We start from the raw sequence: 21,558 nt of genomic DNA on the forward strand, positions 1-21,558 counted from the left end.
ACACACACACACACACGCACACACACGCACACAGATTGCTAGCCTGGGTTATAGTGAGGCCTGATGCTAATCTCTATCAGTCAAGCTATAGCACACTGCCTTCCTGCTTATATGAACAGCAGTTAGTTTGGCCACGTTTCTGATCAGTGTTTTTTTTTTTACATTAGATATATTTAAAGGCATAAGTACACATATACTATCGATAATCTAGCGTTTATTTGAAAACTATTCATAAATAGGCTTTAACTTGTTTTGTGTATTACAGTAAAGGGCGTTTATCACAGAATTGTCTGAAATCTTCTGGAAGTTTCAAGAAACAAGCGTTTTTCAAAATAGTATAAAACGGAAATGAACCGATAAAAAAATTAAATAAAAAAAATCCGTTTCGACAATGTTGCCTGCAAACAGGTCATTGATAAGCGACGGCCAGATTAGACACATAGCCATAATTTAAGATGTCGTTTATGCGTTTGCAAATATGAGAGCGCTATCATTGAAGTGGGTGGTGGCACGCAACGAGGTTTTGAGACAGGGAGGCGTGGCATCCAAAGTGTTAAGGTCCCCTGAGTTTGCTCTGAACAGGGTGAATCTGCATGTTGCTATGATGCCCCTCTAGCTCATGGCATGAACTCCAACAGTCCTTAAAGCATGAGATTATCCCCTCTGTTGCAGAGTTTAAAACCTTCATCTCCAACCTTTTGTCAATCAAGTTGTACGTGTTTTATAATTGATTTATTATCCTTGCTTTTTGCCTCGTCTTGTTGTTTTATTGTTATGATTTTATAAGCTGTGTGATTTTATATGTTTTTTTTGTGCTCGTTTCTGTATGTACACTCGGCATGACCGTAAATGAGGGACACCTTGGTTGCCTTTAGAGTTTAAATAAAGGTTTGAAATGAGTTCTCTCCTAAGCCTCTTCCCACAGAGTTGTTTTGTATTTGACTCTTCAGTCTCAACTTATGGATCATATTTATCTTCTATTTGACTCTTCAGCTAGTGGATCATAGTTCTCTTCTACTTGACTCTTCAGCTAGTGGATCATAGTTCTCTTCTATTTGACTCTTCAGCCAGTGGATCATAGTTCTCTTCTATTTGACTCTTCAGCCAGTGGATCATAGTTCTCTTCTACTTGACTCTTCAGCTAGTGGATCATAGTTCTCTTCTATTTGACTCTTCAGCTAGTGGATCATAGTTCTCTTCTACTTGACTCTTCAGCTAGTGGATCATAGTTCTCTTCTACTTGACTCTTCAGCCAGTGGATCATAGTTCTCTTCTACTTGACTCTTCAGCTAGTGGATCATAGTTCTCTTCTACTTGACTCTTCAGCCAGTGGATCATAGTTATCTTCTACTTGACTCTTCAGCTAGTGGATCATAGTTCTCTTCTACTTGACTCTTCAGCTAGTGGATCATAGTTCTCTTCTATTTGACTCTTCAGCTAGTGGATCATAGTTCTCTTCTACTTGACTCTTCAGCTAGTGGATCATAGTTCTCTTCTACTTGACTCTTCAGCTAGTGGATCATAGTTCTCTTCTACTTGACTCTTCAGCTAGTGGATTATAGTTCTCTTCTCCTTGACTCTTCAGCTAGTGGATCATAGTTCTCTTCTACTTGACTCTTCAGCTAGTGGATCATAGTTCTCTTCTACTTGACTCTTCAGCTAGTGGATCATAGTTCTCTTCTACTTGACTCTTCAGCTAGTGGATCATAGTTCTCTTCTATTTGACTCTTCAGCTAGTGGATCATAGTTCTCTTCTATTTGACTCTTCAGCTAGTGGATCATAGTTCTCTTCTACTTGACTCTTCAGCTAGTCACTAGTGGATCATAGTTCTCTTCTTGAGTCTATGTGCAGATTTACTCTGTTGTTTTGCATAATGACTTTCATAGTAAGAACGTTTGCATCCTGTGACTTCCTTCCGTCTGCACGTCCTTTCCCGCCCGACAATATCAGATCACACACACACACACACACACACACACACACACACACACACACACACACACACACACACACGCACACACACACACACACGCGCACACACACACACACACACACACACACACACACACACACACACACACACACACTCATGGAATGAACTCCAACTGTCCTTAAAGCTTGAGATTCTCCCCTCTGTTGCAGAGTTTAAAACCTTCATCTCCAACCTCCACACACACACACACACACACACACACACACACACACACACACACACACACACACGCACACACACACACGCACACACACACACACACACACACACACACACACACACACACACACACACACACTCTGACCAAAGTGGATCACATGAAGAGTCAGGTGTGTGTGTGTGTGTTATGCTGTTGTCTCTGACTTGCATGCTCCTACTCTCCTTCACCGTAACGTCTCTCGTTGCCTGCATGCCGTAGCTCCCTCCTCCTCCTCCTCCTCCTCCTCCTCCTCCTCCTCCTCCTCCTCCTCCTCCTCCTCCTCCTCCTCCTCACACTCTGGTTCCTAATAGTCTGTAATGTTGCAGCTCTCCACACTATGTTAGCGCCCTCCCTCCCTCCCAGCCTCCCCCGTCTCCCGGCCCCCCGTCTCTGGCCTGGCGTGCCGGCTGTGCGTGTGAACTCTCCACCCCGACAGCCCGCAGAGCGGAGCGGCGGAGAGGGAGAGGGAGAGGAGAGGAGAGAGGGGAGAGGAAGAGGAAGGGAGGCAGGAAGAGATGGAAGTGAAGGGAGGAGGAGAGGAGAGGGAGGGAGGGAGGGAGGTTACTACAGATCAGACGGTTTATGAAACGGTCCAAAGTTGACGTCTCCTATTTTGTGTTTAGTCTCGTACGCACGCCACCCCTTTTTCTCGTCCGCGTCTTTTGTTTGGCGACACCGAGGTACCGGGCCGGTTGAGGTCCCCCCCCCCCCCCCCCCCCCCCCTTCCGGGTCGGTTACACTCCACGTTATGTTGTGTTGTGTTGTGTTATGTTCTCAAGGCTCCTCCGGGGCCTCAGCGCTGGGAGGCTCCTGCTCCGCGAAGATGTCAAGAGAGATTCCTGGGCTTGTAGGAGGGGGGGGGGGGGGGGGGGGAGACGAGAGACAGATTCTTTTGGGTTTGTTTTAAAAAGAGGAGAGGGAGTGAGAGCGGGGGCTAGGAGGAGGGGGAGGAGGATGAGGAGGAGGATGAGGAGGGGGGAAGTTTGTTAGCGTGCCATAGAGTCGTTACTGGAAGAAAAGGAAAGGAGTCGTTGCCTTAGCTGACTGAACGCCAGCGACCAGAGATTAGATTACAACAAGACTCACCAAAGCCGAGAAATTGCTTCTTTTCTAGCGACGGAGGGGAAATAATGTTATTCCTGACCGCTCCGAGCGGTTCTCGTAACTCGCCGGGCCCACCGTCCTAAAACACTTTGGGAGCCGCCGCACTCGTGTTGACTAGTGACTCACGGTCACGGAGTAAAGTCTAAAAACAAACAGGGTTTCTTTCTGGACGGCATCCACTTTTGGCCGAGACATTAATAAACAACTCTGTATGTTATCTCTCAGCGTGTTGTTGGTTGTTGAACGCGTCTGGAACGTCAGTCAGTGCAGCTGGTGGATGAAGTGACAACATCTCGTATTGTTCTGCTGCTTCATCATGACTCGCTGAGGTCTCACTCCTCTCACTGAGGTCTCACTCTTCTCAACTCCTCACTTGATACATACTTGAAAGATGTGCTTTTGTCTGCTGCTGTTTATGTTGATCACATGGACTTGTTTCCAGCTGTCTTGTGTATACACACACATACACACACACATACACACATACACATACACTACACAAACATACACACCGCTTAGTTGTTGTGTGTGCTTTATCTTGTCCCCTGTTGTCCTACTTATGGAGGGAGGGGCTGGCTGCGTTTGGCTTGTAGGAAGTCACTGATACGCTTGTCTGTTCCAGAAATAACCCAGTGAAACATGAGCGGCAGAGATGCAGTAGAGACATGTAGAGCAGTAGAGACATGTAGAGACATGTAGAGCAGTAGAGACATGTAGAGACATGTAGAGCAGTAGAGACATGTAGAGCAGTAGAGACATGTAGAGCAGTAGAGACATGTAGAGACATGTAGAGCAGTAGAGACATGTAGAGACATGTAGAGCAGTAGAGACATGTAGAGACATGTAGAGCAGTAGAGACATGTAGAGACATGTAGAGCAGTAGAGACATGTAGAGCAGTAGAGACATGTAGAGCAGTAGAGACATGTAGAGACATGTAGAGCCATGTAGAGCAGTAGAGACATGTAGAGCAGTAGAGACATGTAGAGACATGTAGAGCAGTAGAGACATGTAGAGCAGTAGAGACATGTAGAGCAGTAGAGACATGTAGAGCAGTAGAGACATGTAGAGACATGTAGAGCAGTAGAGACATGTAGAGACATGTAGAGCAGTAGAGACATGTAGAGACATGTAGAGCAGTAGAGACATGTAGAGACATGTAGAGCAGTAGAGACATGTAGAGCAGTAGAGACATGTAGAGCAGTAGAGACATGTAGAGCAGTAGAGACATGTAGAGACATGTAGAGCAGTAGAGACATGTAGAGCAGTAGAGACATGTAGAGCAGTAGAGACATGTAGAGCAGTAGAGACATGTAGAGACATGTAGAGTCATGTAGAGACATGTAGAGACATGTAGAGCAGTAGAGACATGTAGAGCAGTAGAGACATGTATAGACATGTAGAGCAGTAGAGACATGTAGAGCAGTAGAGACATGTAGAGCAGTAGAGTCATGTAGAGACATGTAGAGACATGTAGAGCAGTAGAGACATGTAGAGCAGTAGAGACATGTAGAGACATGTAGAGCAGTAGAGACATGTAGAGACATGTAGAGCAGTAGAGACATGTAGAGACATGTAGAGCAGTAGAGACATGTAGAGCAGTAGAGACATGTAGAGCAGTAGAGACATGTAGAGCAGTAGAGACATGTATAGACATGTAGAGCAGTAGAGACATGTAGAGCAGTAGAGACATGTAGAGACATGTAGAGCAGTAGAGACATGTAGAGACATGTAGAGCAGTAGAGACATGTAGAGCAGTAGAGACATGTAGAGCAGTAGAGACATGTAGAGCAGTAGAGACATGTAGAGACATGTAGAGACATGTAGAGACATGTAGAGACATGTAGAGCAGTAGAGACATGTAGAGCAGTAGAGACATGTAGAGCAGTAGAGACATGTAGAGACATGTAGAGCAGTAGAGACATGTAGAGACATGTAGAGCAGTAGAGACATGTAGAGCAGTAGAGACATGTAGAGCAGCAGAGACATGTAGAGACATGTAGAGCAGTAGAGACATGTAGAGCAGTAGATACATGTAGAGCAGTAGAGACATGTAGAGCAGTAGAGACATGTAGAGCAGTAGAGACATGTAGAGCAGTAGAGACATGTAGAGACATGTAGAGACATGTAGAGACATGTAGAGCAGTAGAGACATGTAGAGACATGTAGAGCAGTAGAGACATGTAGATACATGTAGAGCAGTAGAGACATGTAGAGACATGTAGAGCAGTAGAGACATGTAGAGACATGTAGAGCAGTAGAGACATGTAGAGCAGTAGAGACATGTAGAGACATGTAGAGACATGTAGAGCAGTAGAGACATGTAGAGCAGTAGAGACATGTAGAGACATGTAGAGACATGTAGAGACAAGTAGAGACAAGTAGAGCAGTAGAGACATGTAGAGCAGTAGAGACATGTAGAGACATGTAGAGCAGTAGAGACATGTAGAGCAGTAGAGACATGTAGAGACATGTAGAGACACGTAGAGCAGTAGAGACATGTAGAGCAGTAGAGACATGTAGAGACATGTAGAGCAGTAGAGACACGTAGAGCAGTAGAGACATGTAGAGCAGTAGAGACACGTAGAGCAGTAGAGACATGTAGAGCAGTAGAGACATGTAGAGCAGTAGAGACATGTAGAGCAGTAGAGACATGTAGAGCAGTAGAGACATGTAGAGACATGTAGAGCAGTAGAGACATGTAGAGCAGTAGAGACATGTAGATACATGTAGAGCAGTAGAGACATGTAGAGCAGTAGAGTCATGTAGAGACATGTAGAGCAGTAGAGACATGTAGAGCAGTAGAGACATGTAGAGCAGTAGAGACATGTAGAGCAGTAGAGACATGTAGAGCAGTAGAGACATGTAGAGACATGTAGAGACATGTAGAGCAGTAGAGACATGTAGAGCAGTAGAGACATGTAGAGCAGTAGAGACATGTAGAGACATGTAGAGCAGTAGAGACATGTAGAGACATGTAGAGACATGTAGAGCAGTAGAGACATGTAGAGACATGTAGAGCAGTAGAGACATGTAGAGACATGTAGAGCAGTAGAGACATGTAGAGCAGTAGAGACATGTAGAGACATGTAGAGCAGTAGAGACATGTAGAGCAGTAGAGACATGTAGAGCAGTAGAGACATGTAGAGACATGTAGAGCAGTAGAGACATGTAGAGCAGTAGAGACATGTAGAGACATGTAGAGACATGTAGAGACATGTAGAGACATGTAGAGCAGTAGAGACATGTAGAGCAGTAGAGACATGTAGAGACATGTAGAGACATGTAGAGACATGTAGAGACATGTAGAGACATGTAGAGACATGTAGAGCAGTAGAGACATGTAGAGACATGTAGAGCAGTAGAGACATGTAGAGACATGTAGAGCAGTAGAGACATGTAGAGCAGTAGAGACATGTAGAGACATGTAGAGCAGTAGAGACATGTAGAGCAGTAGAGACATGTAGAGACATGTAGAGCAGTAGAGACATGTAGAGACATGTAGAGACATGTAGAGCAGTAGAGACATGTAGAGACATGTAGAGCAGTAGAGACATGTAGAGCAGTAGAGACATGTAGAGACATGTAGAGCAGTAGAGACATGTAGAGCAGTAGAGACATGTAGAGACATGTAGAGCAGTAGAGACATGTAGAGCAGTAGAGACATGTAGAGACATGTAGAGCAGTAGAGACATGTAGAGCAGTAGAGACATGTAGAGACATGTAGAGCAGTAGAGACATGTAGAGCAGTAGAGACATGTAGAGCAGTAGAGACATGTAGAGCAGTAGAGACATGTAGAGCAGTAGAGACATGTAGAGACATGTAGAGCAGTAGAGACATGTAGAGCAGTAGAGACATGTAGATACATGTAGAGCAGTAGAGACATGTAGAGCAGTAGAGTCATGTAGAGACATGTAGAGCAGTAGAGACATGTAGAGACATGTAGAGCAGTAGAGACATGTAGAGACATGTAGAGCAGTAGAGACATGTAGAGCAGTAGAGACATGTAGAGACATGTAGAGACAAGTAGAGACAAGTAGAGCAGTAGAGACATGTAGAGACATGTAGAGCAGTAGAGACATGTAGAGCAGTAGAGACACGTAGAGCAGTAGAGACATGTAGAGCAGTAGAGACATGTAGAGCAGTAGAGACATGTAGAGCAGTAGAGACATGTAAAGCAGTAGAGACATGTAGAGCAGTAGAGACATGTAGAGACATGTAGAGCAGTAGAGACATGTAGAGCAGTAGAGACATGTAGAGACATGTAGAGCAGTAGAGACATGTAGAGCAGTAGAGACATGTAGAGCAGTAGAGACATGTAGAGACATGTAGAGCAGTAGAGACATGTAGAGACATGTAGAGCAGTAGAGACATGTAGAGCAGTAGAGACATGTAGAGCAGTAGAGACATGTAGAGACATGTAGAGACATGTAGAGACATGTAGAGCAGTAGAGACATGTAGAGACATGTAGAGAAGTAGAGACATGTAGAGACATGTAGAGCAGTAGAGACATGTAGAGCAGTAGAGACATGTAGAGACATGTAGAGACATGTAGAGACATGTAGAGACATGTAGAGCAGTAGAGACATGTAGAGACATGTAGAGCAGTAGAGACATGTAGAGCAGTAGAGACATGTAGAGCAGTAGAGACATGTAGAGCAGTAGAGACATGTAGAGACATGTAGAGCAGTAGAGACATGTAGAGCAGCAGAGACATGTAGAGCAGTAGAGACATGTAGAGACATGTAGAGCAGTAGAAACATATATAGCAGTATATACATGTAGGAAACACGGTGGATATTGAGTTCTGTGTCACCGGCCGCTGTTCTTTTCACATCCACTAAACTCAGCTGTTATACGATGATAGTTTGTAATTGTATTCATAAAGGCATATTTTTGTCAGACGTTTCAGTGAAGCTTCAAAGGGTTTTTAGCGACACATTTCATTTGTCATATATATATAGTAGGGCCAACTTTTATTGATATTTCGCCAAAGTAATATTAAGAGAACACTTATTGCCTTTCATGAATAGAATCCCCAACAATCAGTGATGCTGAAATCAGAAGGAGCTGGTTTGGATTCGCCATCGAGCGTCCTCCCGGGCTCTTCCTGTAATGATAATAATTACCAGTATTCCTGGGGCTCAGAGAGGCTTCACTCTGTAGTTAGCTGCAGGCGCGCTGCTTAGAATAGACACAGGCGCCCAGTGGAACATTGGATGTGGGAGACATGCCGGCCATCTCTGTGACGTCAGGCCATCTCTGTGACGTCAGGCCGGGCATCTCTGTGACGTCAGGCCATCTCTGTGACGTCAGGCCTCTCTGTGACGTCAGGCCTCTCCAGCCTGATCAGGGGGGGGGGACTCTGATGAATGGATCGTTCCTCTGCTTCATCATTACAGTCACCAACCTGCTCCACAGGTTTCTTCTCCTCCCTTGGATACGTTCTCTCTGGGAGGTTCGTCTTGCCTCACATCTCTGGGGCCTTCAGTGCATTTCAAATGAGCTCATTTAAACCGCTGGACTCGGTCCATCGTTCTGCCCTCAGATCTATCAAGTCAAGTCAAGTCAAGTCAAGTCAAGAGTTTTAATTGTCACGGCATACAGGTATACAATGAAATGCGGCTGGTCTTGCCCGCGACGATGTGCAATACAGTGGTACAACATATAATAGAATCCAATAAAAAATACAGTGGTACAACATATTAATAGAATCCAGTAAAAACAACAGTGCAATAAACAGGTACATGGTGTGCCATCTCGGTATCTGTACATAGTATTTACAGAGCATGTAGGACATGCTAGGTAGCTTTAGTAGTGCAATACACTGTTCCTGATGTTATACTAATTTAAAGTGGCCTTTCCTCTGGCCATAAGTGTGCGTATGTGCGGCATGAGTGTTAAAGTGGCTGCTAGTGTGTGAGCGTGCTCAGCGTGCGTGTCGTGTATGTGCTTGTGTGTGCTTGTGTGTGGATAGTTCAGTTTCTGTGTCTCTCAATGTTCATTGTTCAAGGCTCTGATGGCCTGGGGGAAGAAGCTTAGCCTAAGCCTCTCCGTCCTAGTAGCTGGGGTTCGCAGGCGTCTGCCTGACCTCAGCAGCTGGAACAGGCTGTTATTGGGGTGGTCACTGGTGACGGATGTGACACCCACCACTGTGTCCTTTATGAAAAGGTTGGATGGCCTTCTCTGGTTGAAAGGCGTAACTATCATTGGTATTTGTTTATTTTTAAACCCCTTATTGGTTTGTACTTAGTTTGCTCTGAACTAGGAAAAACAGCTGTTTCCTTTGATGCTTCCAACACCTGGAATGCCCTCCAACTGACTCTGAAGCTGAAGTTTCTTCATTCTTTTGCTGCATTTTAAAGTATGATCTCCGACCACTGTGTATTGAATTGTAACTTGTCTTAGCTGATTTTTTTTTATTGTTTATTCTTATTTATTGTGCCCATGAACTGTATAAAACTGTTTTTGTTTGTAAGCTTGTTGTCTCTGTAAATGAGGGTAACCTCAGTGTCTTACTAGTTGAAATAAAGGTTTGAAATGGAATGAAATGGAAATGTATTTACCACACAGGTAAAAGAATACAAAAACTGAAAGAAAGACATATGTGCGTATACCACCAGTGCTAAATAGTTCCCTGTCTTGTGTTGCAGTGACCCTGCAGAAGAATTCGTGGTCCACTCCATCCGTCTCCGCCAAGGGCAGGACAGGACAGGCCACCTCCCTGGACGGAGTCGCCCTGTCGGAGGGAGATCTCCTTCTGCAGGTACAATAACAACACACAACTCTCTGTGTGCGTGTGCGTGTGTGTGTGCGTGTGTGTGTGTGTGGGTGTGTGTGTGTGTGTGTGTGTATGTGTGTGTGTAGGGTAGGGCTGTCAGAATGAATTTCAGTATTCAAATTTGAAAAAGAACTATATGAATTGGACATTGAATATATAAAAAGAAAGTTATTGATATGAGGTGAATCACTGGTTCTTCTAGATCACCGTTTAGATTAGATTTTAGATTAGATTCAAATGTATCGTCATTACGACGAAAATAAGTTTGGCATCCAACCATAGTGCAAATGTAACAGTAAAGTCAAGTGCAATAGTAATATACAATGTACAGGTGATTGAACTGGGTATAAAATATATACATTAGTACTACTGAGTAATAGTGCTAATCAGATGTATGTACAGAGTTGTAGTATTAATATGTACAGTGATACAGGTATAAAGACACTATGGTAGTAAGTCATACTGACCAGCAGCGTAACTAGTAAGTGTAGGTAAGGGATATGTCCAGATATAGATATAGTATCTACAGATATGTACAGGTATGTACAGACAGATTATATAATATATATATCCACATCTGTTGTATATACGTACCTGCATATAATCCTTTTTACATATCTGTAGATACTATGTTATATATATAATATAAATATATAATATAAATACACGGTAAGAGTAATACAATATATATATATATATATATATATATATATATATATATATATATATATATATATATATATATATATATATAATATAAATACACAGTGAGAGTATATATATATATTACGGTATATACAGCATTATTGTACATGCTATCATACAGAGTTATATGGGTTATATGCAGGTGTATAAGTAGTTATACGGAAGGATTATTATGCAGGTATATTCAGACAGCAATGTTCAGTTCTCACTTGACTTACTGATATACTATGGTTCCTGTACAGGCTCTAAATGTGTTTTTATTATGTGTTGTGTTCTGTAAGCGCTAAATGTGTTTTTATTATGTGTTGTGTTCTGTAAGCGCTAAATGTGTTTTTATTATGTGTGTTTTCTGTAGGCTCTGAATGTGTTTTTATTATGTGTGTTTTCTGTATGCTCTGAATGTGTTTTTATTATGTGTGTGTTCTGTAGGCTCTGAATGTGTTTTTATTATGTGTGTGTTCTGTAGGCTCTGAATGTGTTTTTATTATGTGTGTTTTCTGTAGGCTCTGAATGTGTTTTTATTATGTGTTTTCTGTAGGCTCTGAATGTGTTTTTATTATGTGTTTTCTGTAGGCTCTGAATGTGTTTATTATGTGTTTTCTGTAGGCTCTGAATGTGTTTTATTATGTGTTGTTTTCTGTAGGCTCTGAATGTGTTTTTATTATGTGTGTTCTGTAGGCTCTGAATGTGTTTTATTATGTGTGTTTTCTGTAGGCTCTGAATGTGTTTTTATTATGTGTGTTCTGTAGGCTCTGAATGGGTTTGTGATGGTCGTGCTGATGGACGGCTCCGTCTTCTACACGTCTCCAACTGTCCAGGAGTTCCTGGGCTTCCATCAGGTACCTTTGGGGCCAAGACCCGTCATCTGTTTTTCATTTCATTTCAAACCTTTATTTCAACTCATGAGACACAGAGGTTACCCCTCATTGACAGTGACGACAAGCATACAAGACAGGACACCGTTTATCAGCAATTTCATACATATAGGCACAATAAATAAGAATAGACAATAAAATATCAGTTAAGACAGTTACAAGTCGACACACAGTGGTTGGAGATCATACTTTTAAATGCCGAAAAAGAAGGAAGAACCTTCAGCTTCAGAGTCAGTTGGAAGCGTCAAAGGAAAAAGCAGTTTTTCTTACAGTAGTTCAGAGCAAACTGGAGGAACCCTAAGAACCAGCCAGTCATTTGAACGTGTAGAATAGGTTCCAAGATTCCATTCCAACAGTGTTGTGATGTAAGAGGGAAATGTACCAATAAGGGCTTTACAAATAAACAAATACCAATGATGGTTATGCCTTTCAACCAGAGAAGGCCATCCAACCTTTTCATAAAGGACACAGTGGTGGGTATCATATCTGTCACCAGTAATACATCTGAGGGCAGAATTATAGACTGAGTCCAGCGGTCTGAGTTGAAACCACAGCATTCCTATGAATCACATCACCATAGTCCAAAATGTATAACAGCTTCAACAATCCTCTTTATATGTTCACAGTTTATGATAATGATGAAGTATGTGAGCGGAACCATTGAGAAACTGCATGTCAACAGTAATGTTGATTAACCAATGCCATCAGTTACTCAACTCTCACACCACAATGGTTTCTGCTCCACTTCCTAATGACGCATTCAGTAATTCTCTACCTGCTTCCAAGATTCAAGATATTTATCTGCACAGTTAAACAGACAGTTACACCGTACAATGAAAACCTTACTTTGCTAGTCCCCCCTTCACACAAAATCACAAAATTTAGACCTAAACTATAATGAATTATAATAAAAAAAAAGATAAATAAAGTAGGAAAATAAGGCACCTCTGATTCTGAACTTACCTTGTGTATACCGTTTACTTTCACTCCCGCTCATAGTATATATTCATACCGTAAATCCTCAAATATAGGACGGGTCTTCTATTTACCTCAGCTGCAAAGAGCACCAGGCCTTCATTAGATTAGAGAGAGGCTTATATAAGAGGCAGGCCTTAATTTAAAAAAATTACACTCATGGACATAATCCCTTCATTTTCAGACTTTTATTACATTATTATTATTATTATTATTATTATTATTATTATTATTATTATTATTATTATTATTATTATTATTATTATTATTATTATTATTATTATTATTATTATTATTATTATAATTTTTTTTTAATACGTACATTGTCTATCTACATTTATTTAGACTAGCATTGGTATTTAAATATTGAGTGCAGTTGAGTAATTGTGGGATTAACGTAATTCACACACTGAAGTTGGAACTGTCTATACTAGGTTGTGGGGTCCGGGGACGGTTTAGCGTGTGGTACCTTCTCGACTTCCTCAGCCGAATCGAGTTGTTTACATGCAGTAGCTTTAGCTACTAACGTTATCATAGCATCATGGTCTGTAATGTGTCAACTGGACAACGCCAGCCTCGTCTGCCAACGCCATATAGATAGCGAACGTTAACGTTTGCAAACGAAGTCAACGTCATCCAGCTGAGACCACAGATCAAGATATTATGACAACGTTAGCTAGCGGCTAGCGCTAAAGCTAACCAGAGGGAAACGTTATCGAAAAATAAAAAAAATACTTTTTTTTGCGACCTTATTAGAGCCCGGCCTGTGTTTGTCTAAATGCATCAACCCCCCCCCCCCCCCATTATAAGAGGCTCCTCCTTTATCGGAGGTCCCTCTTCTATTTGAGGATTTACGGTATTCAAATTTTTTTATTTCCTATATTTATTGGAATGTATAATATAACCGATACCATACAGACCCTCATCTGCACCTTTGTTTACACTGTTTATTTTCTCATATTTTTATATTCAGAGTTAATTATATTGTTTACACTGTTTATTTATGTCTAATTGTATTGCCTATATCTATGTATTTCTACTATTACCCTGCCCATACCTGTACCTCCCGTCCCCCATGCTCATATAAAGTGGATCAATAAAGGAATATCTTATCTTATCTCATCAGTTAAGTCATATTTGCTCCTATGAGTCCCTAGGCACCAATCATCTCCATTGTATGTATTTGACCTATCTCAAACCCCACCCTCTTTTCTTGATCCTCCAATCGCGTCTGTTGCTTCTCAGAGAACAGTCGCGTTTGGAGGATCAAGAAAATAGGTTGGGGGTTTGAGATAAGTCAACTATCTCCCTCTTATTCTTCTCCCCTGTTCTTCTTCGTCCGGTCCTCGTCTCCGTCCTCCTCAGTCTGACGTGGTCCACCAGAGTGTGTACGACCTCGTCCACATGGACGACAGAGACTTGTTCAGGTGTCAGCTCCACTTCGCCCTCAACCCCAAGGAGGCCGACGCCATCGGCAGAGAGGACGGTAGGGAGAAACCACACATGCGTCACGTTAAACTGCCCTGTGGCCTCATCATCAGCAGAGAGGACGGTAGGGAGAAACCACACATGCGTCACGTTAAACTGCCCCATGGCCTCATTGCGTCTATATTAATCCCAGCCGAAGAGTGCTTCGCATTTCTCTGATTGGCCATGTGACCGCGGCGCGCGGCAGAGCGGTAGAGCGGAAACAGGCTGCTGCCTCCACGTCAAGAAAGACAGACAGGCATTCTATTGCCATGCTCTGCGACAAACCCTAACCTTAACCAACTCCGAAAGAATGCCTAAACTTAACCCTAACCTTAACTTAACCCTAACCTTAACCAACTCCGAAAGAATGCCTAAACTTAACCGGCGAAAGAATGCACGTTTATAGCGAGAGATGAAAAAAAATAAAAAATTAAGTGATTCGAACTTGTCACCAACCGCACCCACCGCAGGCTCCACAGCAAGGCGGCGAACGAGTTGAGCTAACCGTCGATGGAAAAACAGCAGGGATTACGGCTGCATAATGCCGCGGCAGAGCCAATCAGGGAAAACGCGGGAGCACTCGGGAGCACTCGGCAGCACTCTTCAGCTGGGATTAAAGAATAGGCGGCCTCATCAGCAGAGAGGACGGTAGGGAGAAACCACACATGTGTCACGTTAAACTGCCCCATGGCCTCCTCATCAGCAGAGAGGAGGGTAGGGAGAAACCACACATATGTCACGTTAAACTCCCCTGTGGCCTCCTCATCAGCAGAGAGGAGGGTAGGGAGAAACCACACATATGTCACATTAAACTCCCCCGTGGCCTCATCAGGTCAAACGTGTGGTCTCTCTGGAATATGGTGTCTACACTGTAAAAAAATAAAAACTACGTTGTCTCAGCTTATAGGAACATGCAAACTTTTTGGGAAATTTGCTTATTTGCCATCTACCCTTCTTATCACCACAACATGGACATTACAGTGAAACGCTTGGTTCTGTATAAGCCTCCTGAGATTGTGCTTCATACAGTAAAATAAATAAAGACCAAACACTATACAAAATATACTATATACAAAACTAAAGTACAAAATGCAACAAATGCAAAAATGAGGTAGAGATGTAGTGGAAACCATATGCTCTCATCACTGGTTCAGACACACGGTCTTAACGTCTCAACATCTGCTCCCGAACAAACCAATCCATATAGACTTATATGAATCACACTGTACTACACACAATACTACTACTCTGTACATACATCCGATTAGCACTATTACTCGGTAGTACTAATTCATATATTTTATACCCAGTTTAATCACCTGTACATTGTATACTACTATTGCATTTTACTGTTACATTTGCACTCTGGTTGGATGCCTCTTTTACGTTGTACTGTACTTGTGCTGTATGATGACGATAAGCAATCTAATCCAATTGACCTATCTCAAGCCCCGCCCTCTTTTCTTTGTTTTTTTATAGATTTTTTAAGGTTCAACAACAACAACAACATTATATACATACAAATATACATACACTACATGACTACATATAACCACACAATACCTGGGGGGAAAGAGCGATAACATCTGATGTTTAGACAATAGAAGATTGTTCACCACCAGACAAGAATCTAGAATCTACTCCAGAGGCTGAAACGTCTGAACCGCTGATGCGACGGACCAGCACAGTCTGGTGGTGAACAATCTCACACAGGGATTCTATTGTCTAAGCATCAGATGTTAGATTAAGATTATTTTTAAGGCATTTCTGCTTTAGTCGACAGAATACAGTGGAGAGAGGGGGTGGTCGGGGGGGGTATGACATGTGACGAGACTTGAACCCATAACATCACAAGCGCATGATGGTGATGACCCTCTGACCCAGTGGGACTTCCCCAGATCAGTCTTCTGACATCAGAGAACGTCAGAAATTACACATTTCACATCCAAGGATTTGAAAAAATATCATACTTTGGGTTTTGAACGGGTCTGGAGTACACTTTCAATCCAAGTAAAACATTCAAATGACCGAAATTGGCAGTATACCTTCCAGCGACCTCGGGTCCTTGAGAAGCGCTATATAAATACAATTAATTATCATTTATTATTATTATATACAGTATGAGGTTTTTCTTTGGCCGGTAGCGGATAGATTCTGGACGGCTTGAGCGCGGGAACTTACACAGGAAACAGTCAGATGTCATCTCTCTTTGGCTGCGTTCACACTGCAAGCTTTAGTGCTCAATTAGGATTTAATGCTCAGATCCGATTTTTTTGGTTTGGCTGTTAAAATGTGGCAGATTCCAGTGTGAACTGGTCACGCACTTGAACTGACTCGCATGTGCAAATGAACAATAAAGAAGATGGCAAGTCACAGTTTTCAGTCACAGTTTATGGTTTAATTTGTAAATTGATGTGCAGTGGAGGCTAATGGCAGTGACACGCACCTTGTTCACGACTGTTTAGAAATGTACAAATCTGTGGCCGTGCCTCTGTCTCCTTGTTCTCCTCCAGCCCTGCAGCGTGGAGGAGGTGGAGGAGGTGGAGCTGGTAAAGCTGCCCGGCGTGGTTCTCAGTGCTTCCTGCCGCAGCACATCCCCCCTGAGAACTCCTCCTTCCTGGAGAGGAACTTCTGCTGCCGCCTGCGCTGCCTGCTGGACAACTCCTCTGGATTCCTGGTAATGACGACATCCCGGCGCTGCCCGTAAAAAAACATCCACTTGTTATATGTCGTTTGGTTAGAGAGGGAGACGCACTGATGACATTTTGTCCAGTGGCGATACTAGGGCTGTACCGAATGCTTCGAAGCTTCGATCATAATGTTGACATTCGAATTCTAAATCAACATTCAAATTTTTTATTTTTTTTTATATTTTTTATTAATCTTTTTTTGTATGTGTCTATTCAATCTGTTTAAACCAATGGGGGTTTTCTTCACAGTTGCAGTTAAAGATTAGGCTACACTAATATTATAATATTATACTATAAGACGTCACCATCACTTTCATACCAACCGTATGATTTATGTTGACGAAACTGATGAGTTATATTCATTAAAGAAAGTTTCTTTAATAAAAGAAAAAGACTAATTTAATCAGATTAATCACTTTATTCAAATTGAGGATTCAGTTTAAAAATATATATATATATTTTTTTTAATTTATGAAGTACTTTTTTTTAAATTTTTATAGACATTCGAAGCTTCGTTCGAATACTTCAATAGAAGCTTCGAATGTTAAAAAATTACATTCGGTACAGCCCTAGGCGATACACAGTCTGAACATGACTTCCTGAACAGTAGAGATCCAGGCCAGTAGTTGGGGTTTATCGGACGATATGATTGGGATATATAGCCTAAAGATTTGAGAGAAATAAACAGTGTAAACTGTTTTCTATGAATATAGAAATATGAGAAGAATAAACTGTGTAAACAAAGGTGCAGATACTGATACTATATCTATATCTATACATATCCCTGACCTACTCTTACTAGTTACACTGCTGGCCAGTATGACTTACTACCATAGTGTCTTTATACCTGTATCACTGTACATATTAATACTACAACTCTGTACATACATTTGATTAGCACTAGTCTAGTAGTACAAATGTATATCTTTTATACCCAGTTTAATCACCTGTAGTGTACATTGTATATTGCTGTTGCACTTTCCTGTTACATTAGCACTCTGGTTGGATGCCAAACTTATTTCCGTTGTACTGTACTTGTGCTGATGACAATACATTTGAATCTAATCTAATATAGACTTTGAATCACTCTGTAGGACAATTGATCTATGTCAAGCCCCACCCTCTTTTCTTGATCCTCCAATCACAACCGTTGCTTGAAGTTTGTCCAAGGGAAGCGACAGTTGTGATTGGAGGATCAAGAAAAGAGGGTGGGGCTTGACATAGATCAATTGTCCTACAGAGTGATTAGTGGTTCAGACGTTCAGCCCCTGGAGTGCATTGTATATTTCTGTTGCACTTTACTGTTACATTTGCACTCTGGTTGGATGCCACACTTATTTTTATTATACTGTAATTGTGCTGTATGATGACGATACATTTGAGTCTAATGTCATGTTGTCCTCCCGTCCAGGCTCTGAACTTCCAGGGGCGTCTGAAGTACCTGCAGGGCCACGGCCAGACGGGGGAGGATGGGGTGCCGCGTCCTGCTCCGCTGGCTCTGTTTGCCATCGCCACGCCCGTGCAGCCGCCCTGCGTCATGGAGATCCGCACCAAGACCCTCATCTTCCAGACCAAGCACAGGATGGACTTCGCCCCTCTGGGCATCGACACCAGGTACGCTGACCTCTTGACCCCGGGTACGCTGACCTCTTAACCCCAGGTACGGTGACCTCTTGACCCCGGGTACGCTGACCTCTTGACCCCGGGTACGGTGACCTCTTGACCCCGGGTACGGTGACCTCTTGACCCCAGGTACGATGACCTCTTGACCCCGGGTACGGTGACCTCTTGACCCCATGTACAGTGACCTTTTGACCCCAGGTACAGTGACCTTTTGACCCCAGGTACGATGACCTCTTGACCCCAGGTACGGTGACCTATTGACCCCAGGTAGGGTGACGTCTTCACCCCAGGTAGGGTGACCTCTTGATCCCAGGTAGGGTGACCTCTTGACCCCAGGTACGGTGACCTCTTGACCCCAGGTATGGTGACCTCTTGACCCCAGGTACGGTGACCGCTTAACCCCAGGTACGGTGACCTCTTGACCCCAGGTACGGTGAAACAAGTTCAACACTGTTTGACTAACAATCTTACTGACCCTTAGCTGCCAGGGTTGTATCCTTCCTGCTGACTTGTCGTACAGAACTTGTAAGTCGCTCTGGATAAAAGCGTCAGCTAAATGTAAACGAGTCAGCAGGAGGGCTACACCTCTAGTGGCTAAGGGTCAGTGATATTGTTCATCTAGCCGTGCTGAATGTAAGTGCTTCACTTTGAGTGCATAGTAGTATAGACATACCGTAGATAGTAGTATAGACATACCGTAGATAGTAGTATAGACATAGTAGCATAGTAGATAGTAGTGTAACTGAGGGGTTACAAATCCCTGACTGTATTAAAGATTGTGATAGATTAAACCACTGCTAATTATCATTATTATTACTTGCCAGAAAGTACAGTTAATTATGGCAGACACTCAGAATAATACGGCACGGTGACAAAGAAATATCATTTAGAATATTTATTGTTATGCAGCAAATTGTACAGAGATGGGAATTAAGGTCGCGCTTGTATGGCGAAGAATATGAATAAGTCAGTCAGTAGCAAACGTCAGTTGGAATGAATAATTCATACGATGGGGTACTAGACTAAACGCCGCCTGGCGTAGGATGGCAATATAGGGGGAAACGCTGGTACCGCTGGAGACAGGGGGTTTCCTCCCAGAGATGTAAGCTCTGGAGGAAGGAAGAATGTTCGGATACTCAGTCTGTTCAATTGAAGAAGAAGGGGGTTCTCGTATAGAATCCAGTCCTTGTAATCCAAAGGCTCAGCAACAAAGCAATAACTGTAATCCAATTGCCCGATAGCAATGACGATAGCCAGCTAGCTTCGGTCCAATATGCACATGTCCAGTAGGTTCTACGACTAGGCCCTCCTCGTGTACTGGCACCAATGTATTTAGTCCATGCACACTGGCTAAGGTTCCACTAGCTACTAAACGAACGAACTGCTGGGTAATGCTGCACACGAACGAACTGCTGTTGGCACGATGCACAATAAATAACGACTCTTTACTTCACATTAAGCTAAGTCGAACTTGACGTTACTGCATTAACTCTGACACTTTTACTATTCACTTCGCACGTGGTTCTCAACACTCTGTTTAGACGAACTGCTTGCACTTCACTGTTTTACCGAACGAACGCACACTGCTGTTCGCACCTGCCGCGATATATATACTTAAGTGGCTTTCTAGTGCCAAACCTCAGTTCTCGTCTCGAATCAATGCGCCGTCTCCAGGCATGCTCCAACATGCCTGGGCTCGCCTTTGAACCTGACTTTAGGGGCGCGCCGTCTGGCGCCGAGAACGTTATCCAATGAGGAAAGTGAATATTACTAGGATTCAAACGCAGGCTTAAAGGGATATAAATTGTATATATAAATAATATACAAGGTATATAAAACAATAAACGTAGATTCTCAGTTTTTAATCTGGCCCTTCACAACAAGTAGTATAGCTCTATTTTTCAATCTTTCAAAATGTTCAGTTGCTATTGCATGCACTTATCTGTGTTTCATTACACATATGAGTGCATGCTTACCAACTGTTTCGCCTGTTTTATAGCAACACTACTATCACCGACATCTAAGAAGGGAGATCCCCCCCCTTGAACGGCCCTTCTAAGGTTTCTCTCCTCCACATTGCCTGTGGTGCATTTTTTTCTATTGCTAGGTTTTAGTGAGTTTTTCCTTACCTTCGCGTGGGGTATGTCTGGGAGTGTTGCATTCATTTATTTTATTTATTTTAAAATGTTTGGACTTCATGGTGTTTTTGTTTTGTTCTTGATTTATTGTGATGTTTCTTCTTGACTTGTTTAAAGAAGATGGACACATGGGGACATAAACGTGTGTAGTTGGGCCTTACAAATAAATTTGATTTCATTTGATATAGACATAACATAGTAGTATAGACATAGTAGCATAGTAGATAGTAGTATAGACATAGTAGATAGTAGTATAGACATAGTACCATAGTAACTAGTAATACAGCCATAGTAGATAGTAGTATAGACATAGTAGCATAGTAAATAGTAATATAGACATACTGTAGTAAATAGTAGTATAGACATTGATTGATTGATTGAACATAGTAGCATAGTACATAGTAAACACAGTAAGGAGATTAGTTTAAAAAAGAAAATCAGATATTGATGGAAAAAGTGTGTTTTTAATCGACAGCAGAAGAGGATTGTGTTGTGGTTATCACCCCCTGCCTCTGGGACCACATCACCCCCTGCTGACCTAGGATCAGATCCCACCTAAACCTTCCCCCCTGTGTCTCACCGTTAAGTCATATGAATTAACGGTGTATCTTTCTGTGTATTTGTTCCCTGCAGAGGGAAGGTGGTCCTGGGCTACTCGGAGACTGAGCTCATAACCAAAGGCTCTGGCTACCAGTTCATCCATGCTGCTGACATGATGTACTGCGCTGACAACCACCTCAAGAGTGAGTAGTACACAAGTACATCTACAGTACAATACTGTACACACAGGTTCCTCTGTTACGGTTACTACCAGGGATGTGCACAGACATTTTGTGAGGCAGGTGCTCAACCAAAAACAAAGAGCATCTAAGGTGCTCACATAACGCACAGGGATATTTTAGCACACTTTACATATTTTTTATTTATCAAGATAGAATAGGTCAACCAACAGCAGGCGCACTTACAATCTTTTGAACCATACGGCTGTGATCACATTGGACGCC

General features: G+C 42.5%; 1 protein-coding gene across 1 annotated transcript in view; it reads left to right on the plus strand.

Annotated features, from left to right (window-relative positions):
- Positions 1–21,558, plus strand: part of LOC311237543 (aryl hydrocarbon receptor-like) — a 112,389-nt gene that overhangs the window by 75,982 nt on the left and 14,849 nt on the right. The window contains exons 3-8 of the mRNA XM_084325485.1: positions 9,951–10,063; positions 11,533–11,622; positions 13,999–14,119; positions 16,617–16,780; positions 18,205–18,407; positions 21,188–21,297. Coding sequence (XP_084181611.1) covers positions 9,951–10,063; positions 11,533–11,622; positions 13,999–14,119; positions 16,617–16,780; positions 18,205–18,407; positions 21,188–21,297 — 801 coding nt within the window. The remainder of the gene's footprint in view (positions 1–9,950; positions 10,064–11,532; positions 11,623–13,998; positions 14,120–16,616; positions 16,781–18,204; positions 18,408–21,187; positions 21,298–21,558) is intronic.

The sequence above is a fragment of the Notolepis coatsorum genome (genome assembly GCF_963971535.1).
Source record: "Notolepis coatsorum genome assembly, chromosome: 11".
In the NCBI taxonomy this organism is placed as follows: Eukaryota; Metazoa; Chordata; class Actinopteri; order Aulopiformes; family Paralepididae; genus Notolepis; species Notolepis coatsorum.